The 20,108-nt window shown below is 39.0% G+C and overlaps 1 protein-coding gene across 3 annotated transcripts in view; it reads left to right on the forward strand.

The window, feature by feature from the left end:
- The first annotated feature begins 1,397 nt into the window (after positions 1-1,397).
- eftud2 (elongation factor Tu GTP binding domain containing 2) overlaps positions 1,398-20,108 on the forward strand; it is a 52,465-nt gene continuing 33,754 nt past the window's right edge. The window contains exons 1-9 of one of the 3 annotated variants that reach the window (XM_043675200.1): positions 1,398-1,416; positions 8,537-8,644; positions 11,331-11,490; positions 12,714-12,792; positions 13,358-13,433; positions 13,685-13,750; positions 14,676-14,711; positions 14,790-14,880; positions 19,116-19,198. In XM_043675200.1, the coding sequence (XP_043531135.1) occupies positions 1,408-1,416; positions 8,537-8,644; positions 11,331-11,490; positions 12,714-12,792; positions 13,358-13,433; positions 13,685-13,750; positions 14,676-14,711; positions 14,790-14,880; positions 19,116-19,198 (708 nt within the window). In that variant the 5' untranslated portion in view covers positions 1,398-1,407. Of the gene's footprint in view, positions 1,417-5,516; positions 5,725-8,536; positions 8,645-11,330; positions 11,491-12,713; positions 12,793-13,357; positions 13,434-13,684; positions 13,751-14,675; positions 14,712-14,789; positions 14,881-19,115; positions 19,199-20,108 lie in introns of those variants that run through there. The other 2 variants (XM_043675202.1, XM_043675201.1) reach the window with 2 other exon arrangements.

The following is a 20,108-nucleotide window of genomic DNA, read 5'->3' on the forward strand; positions in this document are numbered from 1 at the left end:
CTAAAAGAAATTGTTGGATAAGATATACAAGTTGCCATACAGTCAACTTCACATCAGCTTTGATGAACAGTTATCTAGATTCAAAACATTAGCTTGGTCCATCTTCATGAATGCTGCCTGACCCATTGTGATTTCAGCATTTTTTTTTGTTTTCAGTATACATTTCAGCATCTGCAGTAATTTTCTCCTATTATGGCAGAGTCTCTTGACCTGAAAGGGTAGGACAAGATTCAACAGTTTCTGTCAATGCTCATCCTGATCATCTCGACTTCGATGTTCTAAGGATGTTCTAAGGGACACAAACTGAGACAAAAATCACTGGAGAACCATCACTTAGTGAATGACTATCTTTGATCTGTTTGAAACTTTATTGGTCTAAGTCGATGTCAATGACTAAGTGTCACAGATTGGCACTTACCAAGATCTATGACTGTGCACTTTGTGGCTTGAACTAAAGGTTGGTGCAGCCACAAATACTGAGTTGGGTGATTGACACACCTGGTTCATGAATGTCCTTTAGGGAACAAAATCTGCTGTTCCTACCTGGTCTGGTCTACATGTGACTCCAGAGTGGTAGTAAAATAGTTGACTGTCAACAACACTCTGAATGGTTTTGCAAGTCACTCAGTTTCAAGGGCAATTACATATGACCAAGAAATGGGACTTTGTGGCAAAGCCCGCATCAGTGAAAGAACAGAGGAAAAAAAAGTCCTGCAATTTATGGAATCATCCTGTAATTTAACATTTTGACCTGTGTCCTAATCATTGGTTCCTCAGGATACCATCTATCTCGTATTTTATGAGCAGTGAATGGGAGATTGCTTTACCTCTTGCCACTGTACTTTTACCTTTGGTGTCTGAACCAGTACATGTACTACCATCAACCTACCCAGCCAGGAAGATGGCCAAAGCATGACTCTCCAGTGAGGAGGAGAGACATCTTTCTGCCCTGCTTTGTAAATGGTAACTCATAGGTCGGAATTCACATATCTTATAAGGAGTGAGCATGTCTAAATAAGCTCTGGCAGGACCAAGGTTAGAGGGAGTAGTGGGTGCTGAAACTGAGTGAGTGAATGGGGGAGAGGTTAGGTGAGCAAAGGGACTTCACCGAATCTTTGAATATAACAGCAAACATAAGATCATTTGAGTTGCATCAATCGAGATGTGGCAATCTATTCAGATTGCAGCTCCACAACTGTTTTCCTTTTTTTTCCCCCAAGGTACTCCACATTTTTGGTCCGGACTTCCAAATTGGTCCATTTGAGAAATGTGGCATGTGAATGATCTGGAAGTCTTCCATCATCGTGTGGGATCAGTGCTGTAGACCAAACCATATCCTCTACTTATTGCTGTAATCCAGCGTTTAAAGGTCCCAAAGCATTTGGACAAGCTGCAGAGACAAAGTCGATGTATAAGGTAGGTGGGTGATGGGATAGGATGACAGATGGTTAGGTGAGGGAGTCAAGTGGTGAAGGCATTGGGACAGAGAAGTATTGATTGGGATCGGTTCAGGTCTGACTCCAATTCAGAGTTGGGGACTTTTATGCAGGGTTCCAGACATTCGGTTAATTAGAGTCAGAGATGTACAGCCTGGAAACAGACCCTATCATCCAACCTGTCCATGCTGACCAGATATCCCATGCCAATCTAGTCCCACCTGCCAGCACCCGGCCCATATCCCACCAAACCCTTCCTATTCATATACCCATCCAAATACCTCTTAAATGTTGCAATCGTACCAGCCTCCACCACTTCTCCTGGCAGCTCATTCCATACACGTACCACCCTCTGTGTGAAAAAGTTGCCCCTGAAGTCTCTTTTATATCTTTCCTCTCTCACCCTAAACCTATGCCCTCTAGTTCTGGACTCCCTGACCCCAGGGAAAAGACTTTGTCTATTTACCCTATCCATGCCCCTCATAATTTTATAAACCTCTATAAGGTCAATTGCCCACCACCGACGTCAAGCTCACTGGTCTATAGTTCCCTGGCTTGTCCTTACCACCCTTCTTAAACAGTGGCACCACATTAGCCAACCTCCAGTCTTCCGGCACCTCACCTGTGACTATCGATGATACAAATATCTCAGCAAGAGGCCCAGCAATCACTTCTCTAGCTTCCCACAGAGTACACCTGATCAGGTCCTGGGGATGTATCCACCTTTATGCATTTCAAGACATCCAGCACTTCCTCCTCTGTAATGTAGACATTTTTCAAGGTGTCACCATCTATTTCCCTACAGTCTATATCTTTCATATCCTTTTCCACAGTAAATACTGATGCAAAATACTCGTTTAGTATCTCCCCCACTTTCTGCGGCTCCACACAAAGGCCATCCTGCTGATCTTTGAGGGGCCCCTATTTTCTCCCTGGTTATCCTTTTGTCCTTAACATATTTGTAAAAACCCTTTTAATTCTCCTTAATTCTATTTGCCAAAGCTATCTCATGCCCTCTTTTTGCCCTCCTGATTCCCCTCTTAAGTATGTTCCTACTGCCTTTATACTCTTCTAAGGATTCACTCGCTCTATCCTGTCTATACCTTATATATGCTTCCTTCTTTTTCTTAACCAAACCCTCAATTTCTTTAGTCATCCAGCATTCCCTATACCTACCAGCCTTTCCTTTCACCCTAACAGGAATATACTTTCTCTGGATTCTCGTTATCTGATTTCTGAAGACTTCTCATTTTCCAGCAGTACCTTTACCTGCGAATATCTGCCCCCAATCAGCTTTCAAAAGTTCTTGCCTAATACCGTCAAAATTGGCCTTTCTCCAATTTAGAACTTCAACTTTTAGATCTGGTCTATCCTTTTCCATCACTATTTTAAATCTAATAGAATTATAGTCACTGGCCCCAAAGTGCTCCCCCACTGACACCTCAGTCACCTGCCCTGCCTTATTTCCCAAGAGTAAGTCAAGTTTTGCATCTTCTCTGGTAGGTACATCCACACACTGAATCAGAAAGTTTTTTTGTACACACTTAACAAATTCCTCTCCATCTAAACCCTTAACACTATGGCAGTCCCAGTGCAGTCCCAGTCGATGTTTGGAAAGTTAAAATCCCCTGCCATAATCACCCTATTATTCTTACAGATAGTTGAGATCTCCTTACAAATTTATTTCTCAATTTCCCTCTGACTATTAGGAGGTCTATAATACAATCCCAATAAGGTGATTATCCATTTCTTATTTCTCAATTCCACCTAAATACTTCACTGGATGTATTTCCAGGAATATCCTCCCTCAGCACAGCTGTAATGCTATCCCTTATCAAAAACGCCACTCCCCCTCCTCTCTTGCCTCCCCTTCTACCATTCCTGTAGCACTTGTATCCTGGAACATTAAGCTGCCAGTCCTGCCCATCCCTGAGCCATGTTTCTGTAATTGCTATGATATCCCAGTCCCATGTTCCGAACCATGCCCTAAGTTCATCTGCCTTCCTTGTTAGGCCCCTTGCATTGAAATAAATGCAGTTTAATTTATTAGTCCTACCTTGTCCCTGCCTGCCCTGACTGATTGACTTGCTTCTGTTCTCAACTGTATTAGCCTCAGATTGACCTCTTTCCTCACTATCTCCCTTGGTCCCACCCCGTCACCTTACTAGTTTAAATCCTCCCGAGCAGCTCCAGTAAATTTCCCTGCCAGTATATTAGTCCCCTTCCAATTTAGGTGCAATCCGTCCTTCTTGTACAGGTCACACCTACCCCAGAAGAGATTCCAATGGTCCAAAAATGTGAATCTTTCTCCCATACACCAGCTCCTCAGCCATGCATTCATCTGCTCTATCTTCCTGTTCCTGCCCTCACTAGCTCACAGCACCAGGAGTAATCTTGAGGACCTCTTTTTAAAATTCCTGCCTAACTCTATGTAATCTCTCTTCAGACTCTCAACCTTTTCCCTTCCTACATCGTTGGTTGCAATGTGGACAATGACCTCTCACTGGCCCCTCTCCCCCGTGAGAACATTCTGCACCCCCTCTGAGACATCCTTAATCCTGGCACAAGGGAAGCAACACACCATTCTGATTTTTCGCTGCTGGCCACAGAAACGTCTGTCTATACCTCAGACTAGAGAATCCCCTAACACAATTGATCTCTTGGAACCCAACATACCCCTCGTTGCATTAGAGCCAGTCTCAATACCAGACACTTGGCTGTTCGTGCTACTCTCCCCTGATAATCCATCCCCCCCCCTACAATTTCCAAAGCAGCATACTTGTTTGAAATGGGCATAGCCACAAAAGACTCCTGCACTGGCTGCCTAGTTCTCTTACCTTTCCTAGAGTTAACCCATCTATGTGACGGTATCTGAGACTCCTCCCCCCTGCTCCCCCATAACTGCCATCCATCACATACTGTTGTTGTTGCAAATTCCTCATTGCTTCCAGCTGTCTATCCAACCGATCCATTCGATCTGATAAGATTCACAACCACTAGCATTTATGGCAGATATAATCTACTGTAATCCTTAACTCTCTTTAAACTCCCACATCTGACAGGAAGCACATATCACTCTACTAAAGGCATTTTTGCTCCTTCTAAGCTGGGCCTTCTGAACATTTTCAATGTGCTTCTTTTATGTATTGTGCTCCAATGACTACTTTACAATTGGAAGATCCATGTCTTTTTTAAACTTTTGTGGGACGAGTGTGTTCTGGCAAGGCTAGAATTTGTTCCCCATCCTTATTCGACCTTGAACTCAGTGCTTTGCTGGGCCATTTCAGAGACAGTTAAGAATCAACTGGCACTGTATGGATCTGGATTTGCATAGACTACATACATCAGGTGACGAGGGTACATTTCCTCTCTGAACGAATATCTGTGAACCAGATTTTTTTTTTAACAAGAAAAGGAAATTGTTTTATGGTCACTATTACTGAGCCTAAATTTTAATTCAAACTTTCCCTGATTCCTGCCAAGCTTGGACTAGTATCTGTGTCATTCACCATCACCTGCTCTACTCACAAGTAGGGTATGACTGGTGTCTAAAGGCCTCTATGGTATACAAAGGGGCTAGTACTGTGCAAATAATTCCTTGTGTTAAGATATTTTTAAATCAACCTGTCAGAGATCTGGAGCAGGTGGGACCTGTCTTGCAGCCTGGAGGCAGGATTATACCGAGTGCTGCATTTGGATGAAAGCGCATGTGCATTCACTGTGCCAGTTACCTAGCATAGGCTAATTTTGATTCATCAGTCTCTCGTTTATGTGCTCAGCATGTTTTTGCTGCACAACTCTGTTCCTGTCATTTTGAACTGGACTGTGCCTCAGATCACTAAATGTTGAAAGAAAAACAATAATTTTCTTTATGCAATATTGGAATTGAAATTAATATCTGTGGAGTTGGAGGGGGGGAAACTTTTTTTTTCTGACAAGAGATTCCAATTCTCAATACAACAGGAACTCTATGCAGGAAGGTTCTCTCACTGGTCATGGTGTTACAGCCTGAAGTTTGCTCTTACCTTTAATTTAAAGCTTGATGAACATTTTCTTTTATTAATGCCTGACAGCATAACAGGAGAATTATTTGAAGACCTTTCTGGCGCAATTGTTTCTGTCTTTGGAGACAGGCGGCTGCCCGGGACAAGGTTGGGGTCTTTCCTGAGTGAGTGTCGCGCGGTTGCCATGCAGTCGCGCTCCTTCGTCTGAGCGAGGTTTAGAGAGAGAGCGGGATTAAACCCGGAGTCAAAACTGGGAGAGAGCGGGATTAAACCCGGAGTCGAATGTAAGTCTAGCTAGTATCAGAACTCGAGTTTTGAAGATTGAGCAGCTTCCCCTCCACCCCCATCATCGAGGCTGCTACCTCTTGGGCCTCCTTCCTCCGAGGTTGTGACATTATCACTGCACTGCAACAACCCCCAAGTGCTGTCTGATTAAGCAGTTCTGCACATACCATTATTATTACAGATACAGAATGTAGATACTTTCTAATTAACTTACTCAGAGATGTTAATACACACCTCTCTCTAGAACAGCTGGGATTTGAACCCAAGCCATCCTGGCTCAGACATAGGATCACTGCAATTGTGTGACAAGAATCCCCCACTAACCTGTATAAACATTGTTCAGTGTTCATGCAGAGAGAAGAGTCTTGTGTTTTTCTGTGAAATCCTTGCTTTATTTATAAAGGCCTGCATTATAAAAGCCAAGGGAGTCATGCAAAATCTCTCCGATTGGGCCATAGTGGAAATATTTTGTCTGCTCAGTTCAGAGTACCGTGCTTTAGAAGACATTGGAAAGGATACAGAACTGACTAGTGTTGATTTTTTTTTAAAAACTCAATGTGCTGGGGAAGTTGTGGTAGAAAATTCATTTTGGACTTAACATTAACTTTGCTTCTTTCTGCATAGATATTGGTAGATCTGCTGATTTTCTCTAGCACTTTTGTTTTTTATTTCAGACCTTCAAAATCTTGAATATTTTGCTTTTACAACAATGAAGGATTGAAATTAATTAGACACGAAAAGCAAGGGTTACTCTTCTTAGAGCTCAGAAATTTAAGAAGAGATTTGATGAGAGCATAATTAATTAATTTGGTAAGAATGAAGAATAAGAAACGCTGTGTTATGGTTGTGTTCGCCGAGCTGGGAATTTGTGTTGCAGACGTTTCGTCTGCCACTACAAATGCCGGAGGAAAGATCACAGAAGCGCTTCACAGGAGGCTCCCAAGCACTGAGGATGTCACCTAGACAGGGGACGAAACATCTGCAACACAAATTTCCAGCTCGGCGAACACAACCTCAACAACGAGCACCCAAGCTACAAATCTTCTCACAAACTTTGAATAAGAAACTCTTTTCAGAGGAAGAGGATGAGTAACCAAGGACATGGATATAATAATAGTGATTTGAGGAAACACATTTTAAAAGAAAGTTGTTGTGATCAGGAATGTAAGGGTACTAAAAGCATATTCATCAGGACTATGGGGCAAAGTAAGATGATGAAAACTCTTTGGATAACTCTACCAAAGAACCAGCATAGGCTTGATGGGCCAAATTCTCACTGAAATACAGAATATTTTCACGTTAATTTCGCACCAATTTGATTCATACTGCTTGAAAATCATCTTGTCTCAGAGTTAAAAAGTCAAATTGTCAGTTCTAGAAATCTGAAGCAAAGTTTCAAATCATATATTGTTTTTGTATATTAATAGCTACCACTGTCCAAATTTTTCGTTGTCTGCTCTGATTACCTCAGTTTGTATGACTGTCTAATTTTGTTTGATATCGCTCCTGTAAAGTGTCTTTGGACATTTTATTACATTAGAATTATATAAAACCTTGTTGTTCTCTAAAATTTAGATAATGCATCCTGTTTTAGAAGCTGCATGTTCTGTTACTTTGTTTCCCTCAATTTTGGTTTCCTACTTTAGGATCTGATAAAATTATCTCGACCTGAAGCATTCCAAGTTTTTTGCCTTTTAAATTTATGTATTTATTAGTATTCACATGTCAAGAAAAAGACTGACTGGTTACCTTTGAACTACACTTAAGTAGTGACAGGAGATCTCTAATTGCATCCGTCAGTTTCTTGGAGAAAGTGAGGACGGCAGATGCTGGAGATCAGAGCTGAAAATGTATTGCTGGAAAAGCGCAGCAGGTCAAGGAGAAAGTGAGGACTGGAGATCAGGAGAAAGTGAGGACTGCAGATGCTGGAGATCATCTTCTGCCTAGGAACCCTCCAACCACAAGGGATGAACTCAGATTTCTCCAGTTTCCTCATTTCCCCTCCCCCCACCTTGTCTCAGTCCCAACCCTCGAACTTAGCACCACCTTCCTAACCTGCAATCTTCTTCCTGACCTCTCTCCGGCCTATCACCCTCACCTTAACCTCCTTCCACCTATCGCATTTCCAACGCCCCTCCCCCAAGTCCCTCCTCCCCACCTTTTATCTTGGCCTGCTTGGCATACTCTCCTCATTCCTGAAGAAGGGTTTATGCCCAAAACGTCGATTCTCCTGCTCCTTGGATGCTGCCTGACCTGCTGCACTTTTCCAGCAACACATTTCCAGCTCCGTCAGTTTCTTGTTTATATTCCGAAAAACTAAATATTTCCCTCTTATTTACTAGTCTGTTACCCTTGCTATATAGCATTGATTTTATTAATATACATTTTATGTGGGGTTTGTTGAATACTAGGAAAAATTAAGGTAGAAGAACCTCCTCCACAGTTTCTGAATAAGATATAAACCAGGACGTTGAATTATCCTTATGGAATAAGGATAAAGGGCTTAATGGATACCTCTGAATTGTTTCCTCCCTAGTAGTTTAGCAGAAGAATTAATCCACTTATTAAAAATGCATTAATGCCATCTCATGCATAGAGTTATTTTAGAAGAACTTGTTATGTATTAACATACTATAATTCTGCAATGTATTTTGATCCCCATGCTGACCCAGGCACAATGGTCAAAATTATGGCCTTGTAATTTACATGTGCTCTATCATTCAGAGTGTATTTCAGCTGATCAAAATAGTAAAAGTGTTTAATGCATGTCTAGAAATGCATCCATAAATTTAACTTATCTTTCTATTTCAGACTTCTATCATGGATACGGACTTGTATGATGAATTTGGTAACTATATTGGACCAGAATTGGACTCTGATGAGGAAGATGGAATAGCTAGGGATGATGATGTGGATGAGGTGAGGTTATATTCATTGATAGACTTTAAGCTCAAATAACTTTACAACTTTATTTGAAATTTATCTTGACAATGCCAAAATAAAATAAAAAACAAAGTTATTAAAATCATAACATATACGCTTTTAATTCGTGTTTTGCCAGTTGAAAGAAATTGCTATTGAATTTACATCCCGCAATTTATTACTTTTTAAGCTATAAAACATTTGTCTGATGCCTGTTGGAATACTTTCAAACTACTAACCTTATTCCAAAATAGTCTGATTCCCTGGTACCTGGCCTTTTTAAAAAATAAGCACAGTTAGCACAGCTTCAATCCTTTTCCATATACACTGTAGTCAAATATACAGTTAATTTCTGGAGATGAGGAAATCAACTGCAAATTGATTTGCTGTTTTAAAACATGGAAGGTTCTTCAATACTGTTTTAATGGACTAAAGATGTTAAGTAACAAGTGCTTAAACTACTGGATTTCACTTTGCAGAGTGTTAGAATTTTCATAATATTGCACTTCATCTGCTTGGTTATTGGATGTTTTAAACTTACCGCTTTTGATTGAAAGGAATTGGAGTTTCAGTTTTCTTGTGTTCTTTTCATGTTTTGGTCCACCTGCATCATTGACCTGAACTTTGTAGTCAAACCTTAGAGTGCTTTCCACAAAGGCTGAGTGACATCTGCAGAGTATTTCTTTTTCTCAACAACAGTTTAAACCTCTTGTTGAGTCAGGGAGATGTCTTGGCATGCAGCAGTGGTGACGCCAACAACCAATCATGTTAAAGTATACATACACACGAAAAGGAAGTTAATTCCACTTAAATCCTTGCATTTTACATTTTCAGTGCAATAAATGAGTTTGACTTGATTATGAGAGAAACCGTGAGATAAACTTCTAAAAAATGTTTTGTTTTAAAAATATAGAATTTTGTTTTTGATTGAATAAATTTGGTATTCCACAAATATAAAATCAGTTATCATAAAGTGAGAATATTTAGTAGCGATTATGCAGTTGAACCTTGCTAACAAGTGAGACAGCCAAAACTTTTCCTCATGCGCTCATTAGGACTGGGTCCTGATAAGTGCAAGAGAAAAAACTTCAACTTTGTGTCTCTTTTTGTACAAAAATTAAAGCATTGCAGTTATTTAGTTACAAAGTGAGTGCACCAAAACGTAAGTGCACCTCATTCAGCGTTTTCAAAAATGGAAGTTCTTATCAATTCGATTGATTTCAGTTGGATTGCTCAACAGCACAATTTCAGGAGAAGAAATCTTTGCTAGATTTACATACTGTTTGATGTATGTGTTTACTTGTGCAATTATTGCTCATTTGGGTGAGGTAATGACGTCAATATCTTAACTGCTTTAACAGCATTACCATTGCAAAATCTGGATTAATAATTTTAATATGCTGTAACCACAATAACGTTAAGCCTTGTGGTAGGCTAGCTTATTTGGTTAAATGGCTAGTATGTGGTTGAGAATAATACCAACCACATAGCTTCATTTCCCAATCTGGCTGAAATACATTTGGCTCGTCCCTGAGAGTGGCCGGCAATGGCAGACTACCAGTGACGAAAAACGGAAGAAAATGGCTCAGAGGAAAGCATCAGTACACCATAAGCCAGGGCTCTGGTTTCCAGCCTGAGCATGTATGACTAAGTGAAAATTAATCAAGTCTTTTAGGGATTAATATCCTATGATGCTATTGTGCAAAACAGTTTTTAGATTGCATTTCCTCTACTCCTGCTGTTATGATCACAGCAGAGACCGATAACTTTGAAAAATATATGTGAGCTTCCAATCGATGACTAACAGGATCACATGACAAGGTTTCAAATTTTAAGACTTTTATACCAAAATCTGAAAGCTACATTGAATAAACACTGTTACTGTTTCAACTTATACTGTAAACTACAGAAAAGATTCTACATTTAATATTTACAATGACTGGAAATTCCCTGTTAAGCTTGTACTTTATCACCTAAGTGGACACTTCTCTAGGAAACAGTCCAAATCTATTCTTAAATTCTCAATCCCTCTTTCTAACCAAGTCTAGTTGAATCTTCCAGATATGTTTAAATTCTCCTAAACTTCATGTCTTCAATCAGAGCACAAGCTCCCATCCACATCCTGCAAGAGGCTTTCTGACTCTATTTTACTCTCAAACTTGTGCTCGCTCCATAGCAACCTGAGTCACATTTCTCATAGTCACATGAGTCTTGTTAAATAGAAACGTTGATTAGTTAGTCTCTCTATCTCCAACTCCAATATATCAGGAAATTAAGCAGCTTTAAAGTGCAACAGTTTACAAAAGCGGCCATTCCTAACACATTCCTGAAGCTTGGAAATTAATTGTCTGTCCGTTGTCAGCAAGCTTGTTCAGATCGTCATTAGATTGTGAAAAGCTTGCATTTTCTTTACTGAAATACAGCACAGATCTCTCTTTCAATCCACCCTTATTCTTTAGCAATGAAGCCACCAACTTCGTTGTTGGCACAATTCAGGTTACATGGTCCTTTCAGTCATTCCTCCTACCTGAAACGTAAGGAGGCATTCCTTACAAATGCACAAGCATTTTAAATATATTTTTGCATCCATGTTTGCAATCATAAAGTGGAGTAGAGATTTCCAAAGTTGTTGCATTAATGTACCAAGAACTCTTTTAAAAGTGCTTTTAATTTGACTAATTAGGAGGACGACGATGATGAAGAAGCTGGAGATCAGGATGATGATAATGTTGGAATGGAAGTGGTGTTACATGAAGATAAGAAGTATTACCCCACAGCAGAAGAGGTGTATGGACCTGAGGTAGAAACAATTGTCCAAGAAGAGGATACTCAACCTCTCACAGGTAAAGTGATACAAGTGAATTAATGTGAAATGCACGGGCTTTGTGTTACTCTTCTCCAAACCCCTTGCTTTACTCTTAAGAACTACGTAATTGTTTACAACTGGTTCTCAGCTCTCTACTTCCAGACTTTTCAGCACACTATACAACACAAGTCTTTACCTGGTTAACTGATTTTATTTTATAGATTTAACTTAATAGGAAACTGCTTTCCCAAGAAAAATCAATATAATCTGGGCTTTGTCTGGAAATGCCAAGCCTTAAAAATGCAATACAATTTAGGTTGCTTAAGTTAATCATGATCATAAAGTTGTTTACTGCTTTTAATGCAAGGTGATGTTGATGGGTTAGGGTCACATTTTGGTTACTTTTTGAATAGCTAGTAACATAATTTCAGTCGGAAATATTTGATTATCCTTAACCCTAAATGTCACTTTTTTTTAAAAAAATGCTAAGTAAAATTGAATATAACTTAAAGCCTAAATATAGATAGATAAAGTTGGTGACCTTTGGTTATCTCACCTGAACTGGAATCTAATATTTACTATAATTTCACAAGGCAAATTAACCAATCTTTAACAGTTTTGTTGCAATGTAAATATGCACAGACTTTATTTAAGTACACAGTTATGTGCAGCACTCTTCTTAGCTCTTTTATACTGCTCATTTCAGTTTTGCAGGTGACAAAGCTGTAATCAACAGATAAAGTAAATGTTGCATGTATAGAAAGTTCCCTTAGTCATGTACGTGTTTTAGTAGTAATAAGTTAATCCACTAAGTATAATTCACATGGAAATTGTAAGGTAGGTAATTAGAACTATCAAAGTCTTTTTGGGTAATTTTGCATCTAAGAGCTACTGGAGTGGAGGGGTATCATCTGTGAAAGAACAAGCTTGCATTTATAAAGCACCTTTCACAATCCCAAGAAGTCATTTAGCACTTTTTAAAGTTAAGTCACTATTTTAGTGTAGTGGCCTGAAACTGGATTGCGTGGTAGAGTTTTGGCTGGAGAAAAACAGTAGTAATAATCCACAAAGGAAATCTGTGATTGATATAAACTGAAGTAGATATAGAATCATCTTTGATCATGCCACTTTAACTCACACAAAATGAATAAATTTAACAGATTTCAAAATAAATAAATAATTGGTTTTCCTGATGAAATATGTTTTGAATGCAATCACCCCAATTCTAATTTTATAATTTTGAGATTTTTCAACTTTCAGAACCAATCATTAAACCTGTCAAGAAAAAGAAGTTTACGTTGATGGAGCAGGAGTTACCAGAAACAGTATATGATATGGAGTAAGTAAACAGTTTTGTCATTCCCTAAATGGTGACTTAAAAGCAAATAAAACACGTCATCATTGATTGTTCTCATCTTTAGGTATAATGCTACTACATATAGAATACTTATCTCTTGTGCCCTAAAAGAATGTCCTAAATGTTACCCAGAACAACCTTGCTACATGGCTATGAAGATTTCCACTTTCTGCACCAACCACTGTGTACTCTTCAACCAATATTGCCTTTTTCTTTCTATCTTGATTTCAGGATGATAAAGTGTTATATGCAAATGACCACTAGAACTTAGTGTCTATTCATAGACATATACAGTGCAGTAATCTTTTGCTTATAGCTTCATTGAGGCTCAGACTTTAGAGTTAAAAGGTTCCCAGTTCCTTAAAAAGCTCTTTGATCATATACTATTTTGGGTATACCAACCAAATAGAATTCAATGCAAGCCACTGCCACTTTTTCTTAAATAAGCATATGATTAGTGTTTTTTGTTAACAGTCATTTGCATGTTTGATGATCCAAAAAATAGAAATGTTTGTATGAATCATTGCATCTATTTTTTAAATTTCAGGTTTCTTGCAGATTTAATGGACAATTCTGAACTTATTCGAAACATTACTCTCTGTGGGCATTTGCATCATGGGAAGGTATGGAAAAGATATGTGGAGATATTGTGTCAGTTCTAGAAAATGATTTGGAATTTACTTTCATTGTGGGATAAAAATCAAAGCTACAAAGTAGACTGCCTTTGTGATTGTTGTCTTGTGAAAGTGCTGATATTGATAAAGTCAGATTGAATATTTGTTATTTTGACTGGTTGTAATGTAAAAGAAGTTGTAGAAGTCAATTTTAAGTGAAATGTTGTTCTGTAATTTACACTTTACACTTTTTATTTCAGACAAATTTTGTTGATTGCTTAATTGAACAGACTCACCCAGAGATTCGTAAAAAGGATGACAGAGATGTAAGCACCATAGCATCTATTTCCTTACTATTGTGTATTTATCTAGGGAACCTTATTGATAATTATATCAGCCCCAGTTGTATTTGTATTCGCTTAACCAATAGCACTATCATTTAGTGCTTTTTAATTCTTTCAAGCTTTTCACTAAAAAGAAAGAGACAATACGAAAAATCCATAAAAAAAAGATTCAACATTTGTTATATTGATCGATTGTTGGGATACTTGGTTGTTTTAATTCTGTTTGAAATCATAATTTTTTTTTAACTAATCTTTAATTTTTTTTTAAAGTTCCAATTTAAAAGAAAATAGTATTTATGCAGTGGTGATTTACAATGTTGAAAATTGATCTATTGAATATCTTAATATATTAAAACTATTAAGTCTCAAGGATACCGTATGGCCAGATATTTGCTTGTTGCCAGGCACGTCAAAGTCAAACTGACAACTTCAATGGCGTAGATAGAAATAATGCTGACCCACACAACCTGCAGTGATAGTTGAATAAGCTGATTAGATAGAGAAGAGAAAGTAATTTGAGGACAGAAGATCAAAGTAAAATAATGTAAGGTGCAGCCATTTATTTTTTCCTGGAGGAGACAATTCAAGCGTAGTCTGAATGCGACACCAGCAGCTTACCAGAGCAGAAAGCCCATTGCAGAGTTGGGCGAAGAAGTACAAATGCGTAGAAACTCTGATATTTTGGTTGGGTATAATGAAATTATTTATAACTAGTTCCACTGGACTTTAATACGTTGAGGTCCAACATAAATTTTTTTTGTTTCTGTAACCAAATGATTGCATTATCTGATTGAGTGTCAATCAAAAAAAAAGCATGAGGTAGGAGCATGAATAGATCTGACCTCCAGGTTGCTCCAGCTTTCAGTAAGATCATGATTTACCTTAAGTTGTATTTTCTTGTTTACAGCTTCGCTACACTGATATACTTTTCACGGAGCAGGAGGTACGTTGCATTTTATTTTAATTTATTGGAGTTCTTGAAAATACTCTTGGGTAATTTTTGTATTTTTTTTCTTCCAAGAGGGGAGTAGGTATAAAGAGTACACCAGTCACAATGGTACTTCCAGATTCTAAGGGCAAATCCTACCTCTTCAACATCATAGATACTCCAGGTGTGTACTTTGAATTCAATTCAAATGTTTAGTAGATTGTTACTCCCCATGTATAGATTATGCAGCTTATGCTTCTGAGCTGATGTAGATAAAGTAGTTTACGTTCAGCTATTTTCTTGATTCTAAATATATAAATTGCCAGCAACAATTTTGACTACATCATTGGCTTATAAGAAAATATACTTGCAACCAGCCACCTTAATCAACCATGGCTGACTAGGGAAGTCAGGGATAGCATGAAAGCATATAATGTGGTGAAGGGCAGTGGGAAAAGAGAGGATTGGGAAGCTTACAAAGACCACTAGAGGGCAACAAAAAAAGAAATAAGGAGGGAGAAGATTAAATATGATGGTAAGCTAGCCAGTAGTGTAAAGGAGGACTGTGAGAGTTTATATATATAAAGGGCAAAAGAGAGGCAAACGTGGACATTGGGCAGCTTTTTTTTTTAAGATTAAATTCGATTCCCTACAGTGTGGAAACAGGCCCTTCGGCCCAACAAGTCCACACCAACCCTCCAAAGAGCAACCCACCCAGACCCATCCCCCTACATTTACCCCTGACTAACGCACACATCCTGCACACTATGGGCAATTTTACTATGGCCAATCCACCTGACCTGCACATCTTTGGACTGTAGGAGGAAACTGGAACACCCAGAGGAAACCCACACAGACCCACAGAGACAGGCTGGACAATGACGCTGGAGAGATAATAGTGGGGAACAAGGAAATGGCTGAGAAACTGAATACTTACTTTGAGTCAGTCTTCCCAAAAATTCAAGAGAGTGAGGGGGCAGAGTTGAGTATGATGGCCATCACTAAGGAGAAGGTGCTATAAAAACTGAATGACCTGAAGGTGTATAAATCATCTGGACGAGATGGACTACACCCCAGAGTTCTAAGCTGAAGAGATAGTGGTGGTGTTATTGGTAATCTTTCAGGAATCGTTAGAATCAGTGAGGGTCCTAGAGGGTTGGAAAATCGCTAACATGACATCCTTGTTTAAAAAGTGGTAAGGCAAAAGATGGACAAATTACAGACCAATTAGCTTAACCTCAGCTGTGGGTAAGATCCTGGAACCCATTGTGAAGGATGAGATTTCTGAATACTTGGAAGTGTATAGTAAAAAAGGGCAAAGTCAGCAGGGTTTCATCAAGGGGAGTTCATGCCTAACAAATCTGCTGGAATTCTTTGAGGAAGTAACGAGCAGGTTAGACCAAGGAGGGCCAGTGGATGTTATCTACCTGGACTTCAGGTGCTGCACAGAAGTCTACTGAGTAAGATAAGGGCCCATGGTATTAAAGGCAAGGTGCTAGCACGGTTGGAAGCTTGGCTGTCTGACAGAAAGCAGACAGTGGGGATAAAAGCATCCTTCTCGGATACAGCCAGTGACAAGTGGTGTTCTGCAAGGCTCCGTGTTGGGACCACAACTTTTCACTTCATACAACTGATAATCTAGATGAAGGAACTGAGAGCACTCTGGCTAATTTTGCTGATGATACAAAGATAGGTAGAGCAGCAAGTAGCACTGAGGAGGCAGAGAGGCTGCAGAAGGATTTGGACAGGTTAGGAGAGTGGGCAAAGAAGTGGCAGATGGAGCACAACGTGGGAAAGTGTGAGGTCATGCACTTTGGTAGGAAGAAGAGAGGCATGGACTATTTTCTAAATGGGGAGAAAATTCAGAAATCTGAAGTGCGGAGAGACTTGGGAGTTCTAGTCCAGGATTCTCTCAGGGTAAACTGGCAGGTTGAGTCAGTAATTAGGAAGGCAAATTCAGTGATGGCATTTATTTTGAGAAGACTTGAATATAAAAGCAGTAACGTACTTCTGAAGCTCTATAACGCTCTGGTCAGGCCGTATTTGGATTGTTGTGCGCAGTTTTGGGCTCCATATCTCAAAAGAATGTACTGGTCCGAGAGTGTATTCTGAGGAGATTCACGAAAATGGTCCCAGGAATGAAAAGCTTAATATATGAGGAAAGTTTGAGGACTCTGGGTTTATACTCGATGGAGATAAGAAGGATGAGGGAGGATCTAATTGGAACAAACAGGATACTGAATGGCCTGGACAGATTGGATGTTGGGAAGATGTTTCCATTGGTAGGAGAAACTGAGGCATTGCCTTAGTGTAAAGGGAAGACCTTTTAGAACAGAGATAAGAAGAAACGTCTTCAGCCAGAGAGTGGTGAATCAATGCAATTCATTGCCACAGAAGATTATGGAGGCCAGGTCATTAAGTATATTTAAGATAGAGATAGATAGGTTCTTGAGTATCAAGGGCTACAGGGAGAAAGCCAGAGAATGGGACTGAGAAACCTATCAGCCATGATTGAATGGTGGAACAGACTCTAGGGCTGAATGGCCTAATTTCTGCTCATAGAACATAGAACAGTACAGCAAAGTAGAGGCCCTTCGGCCTTCGATGTTGTGCTGACCTATCCTACTCTAAGATCAAACTAACCTATATACCCTTCAATGTACTATCTTCCATTTGCTTATCCAAGAGTCGCTTAAATGTCCCTAGTGTATCTGACTCTACTACCACCGCTGGCAGTGCATTCCATGCACCCACCAATCCCACTGTCTTATGGTCTTAAATCAGATGGGTTTAAATGGTTAACATCTTCATTGAAAGTTTAAAAACTGAGAAGTTTCATGTAAATCCATCCAAGATTACCAATAAGTGCAATTTTAGCGCACTCATTCACGTTTTTCGTATCCATAGATTAAACCAAGAACTCAGCTGGAATGTATTTAGAAACAGTTTATCGAGTGAGTCATATGCAATTTGTGCATTATTTGTCAGGCTTGTCATTGGAAAACTACTTGAATGAAATCTTAGATTTTCACAAGTTTCTTTGTTATTTTTAAAAATTGTGTTTATAAATATAAATATAACTATATATTTTCGATGTGGTGCTGGAAAAACACAGCAGGCCAGGCAGCATCTGAGGAGCAGGAGAATCAACATTTTGGGCATCCCACATTTTTCAACTCTGGTACTCCAGCATCTGCATTCCTCACTTTCTCCTATATATTTTCGATGACCAGTTCGCACCTTAGAGATGGAACTCTTCTCCAATGCTTTGTCCTCCCACCGGTAGCTGTACAGTTAGAACTGGTATATGAAACAGAGTACAATAATAGCTTTGAGAGTTAAGCTTTTATGATTTGATTTGAAAACTGCCCTCGTGTTGGACCTGTTATCAGCTCAAATGTAAAAACAGAAAATGTTGGAAATACTCAGCAGGTCATTTAGCATCTGTAGAGAGATTATCAGATTCAAATCAATATCTTTTCTTTAGCTGCCTTTTTATAAATGGTTACCAGGGTATCCAAGCTGGGAACAATGTGACATTTTGAAGGGATAGGCAGGAAGGAAAGGGTGGTTAGTTTGTTAGTACAACATTGAATAATTACAATAGCAAATAATGATTTTGGATTGGAAGACATAGACACCATAGGAATGGAGGTAAGAAAAAACAAAGCTAGAAGGACATTAATTGGAGTAGTCTCTGGACCTTTAACAGTAGCTGTAGTGTAGGACGGACAATAAGTCAGAAGACAATGAGGGCATGTAAAAGGTTAAAATATTAATCATTGGTGGCAGTAATTTTCATTTAAGTTCGGAGCATCAAACTGATGGGTAGCCATGAGGAAAAATTCATGGAGTGTATTTTGGACAGTTTCCTTGAACTAGATGTGTAGTCCACCAAGCTCAGGCAATTTTGGATGTAGTAATGTAGAATTAGGTAGTTTGATAAAAGATTTCCAAGTAAAAATCCCCGAGGGAATAGTGACCATAACATGTTGAACTTGGGGACTCATATTAGAATTTAGAATGCTTAGAAACCTTATTGAAACATAAAATTTTTAGGGGGCTTATTAGAGTAGAAGTTGTTTCCGTTGTGGGTGAGTCTTGGACCAGAAGGCATAATCTCAGAATAAGGTGTTGCTGATATGAGGTAGAGGAGATGAGATGATAAGGAATTTCTTCTTTCAGAGGATATTGAAGGAAATTTGTTTTGACAGCATTCAAGGACAACTATTTATTGCAGAGAGCTATCAAGGCTGAGTCGATACTTAAGGCTAAGATATACAAATTTTTAATCAGGATTCAAAGCAGGAAAGTGGAGTTGAGAATGATCTCCATGAATGCCAGAGCAGACTCAGTAAGCTGAGTGGCCTTGCTGTGCTCCTACATCTTATGGTCCAAATGTTGTTTCTTTCAATTTAGGTCATGTAAACTTCTCTGATGAGGTTACAGCCGGTTTCAGGATCTCTGATGGCATGGTGCTTTTCATCGATGCAGCAGAGGGGGTAAGTGGGTTCAGTAGACCAAAATGAAAAGGATTTTTTTTTTGGACAATTCTGAGAGTGAAGACGGTTTCAGGGTCCATTTATGTTTAATTTGGACATAAAGATTTGCTTAAAATAAGTTTCTTGCAGATTCTGCAGTCTGTAGTTGCCTTGAATTTTAAAAAAATAAGTCCTAAGATTTGGCAGTAAATTGACATTCTGTACATAGAAGTGAAAAATATATGACTATGTAAAGGCTTTTTTTAAAGGTTAGATGGATTTCTGATATTAAAAATGTGCATTTTCACCTTGAAAAGTGACCTCTTCTGAGATTCAAAAAAATGTTCTATAGATTCAGGATCAGTTCCTGTGGATTGGAGGGTGGCTAATGTTGTCCCACTTTTTAAGAAAGGAGGGAGAGAGAAAACAAGAGAATTATAGACCAGTTAGTCTGACCTCAGTGGTGGGGAAAAATGTTGAAGTCAATTATAAAGGACGAAATTACGACACATCTGGATAGCAGTAACAGGATAGGTCAGAGTCAGCATGGATTTATGAAGGGGAAATCATGCTTGACTAATCTTCTGGAATTTTTTGAGGATGTAACTCTGAAGATGGACAAGGGAGATCCAGTGTATGTAGTATACCTGGACTTTCAGAAAGTCTATGATAAAGTCCCACATAGGAGGTTAGTGAGCAAAATTAGGGCACATGGTATTAGGAGCAAGATACTGACATGGATTGAAAATTGGTTGGCTGACAGGAAACAAAGAGTAGTGATAAACGCTTCCCTTTCGGAATGGCAGGTGGTGACCAGTGGTGTGCCACAGGGATCAGTGCTGGGACTGCAGCTTTTTACAATGTAAGTTAATGATATAGATGAAGGTATTAAAAGTAATATTAGCAAATTTGCTGATGACACAAAGCTGGG

The sequence above is a fragment of the Chiloscyllium plagiosum genome, chromosome 33, assembly GCF_004010195.1.
Source record: "Chiloscyllium plagiosum isolate BGI_BamShark_2017 chromosome 33, ASM401019v2, whole genome shotgun sequence".
In the NCBI taxonomy this organism is placed as follows: Eukaryota; Metazoa; Chordata; class Chondrichthyes; order Orectolobiformes; family Hemiscylliidae; genus Chiloscyllium; species Chiloscyllium plagiosum.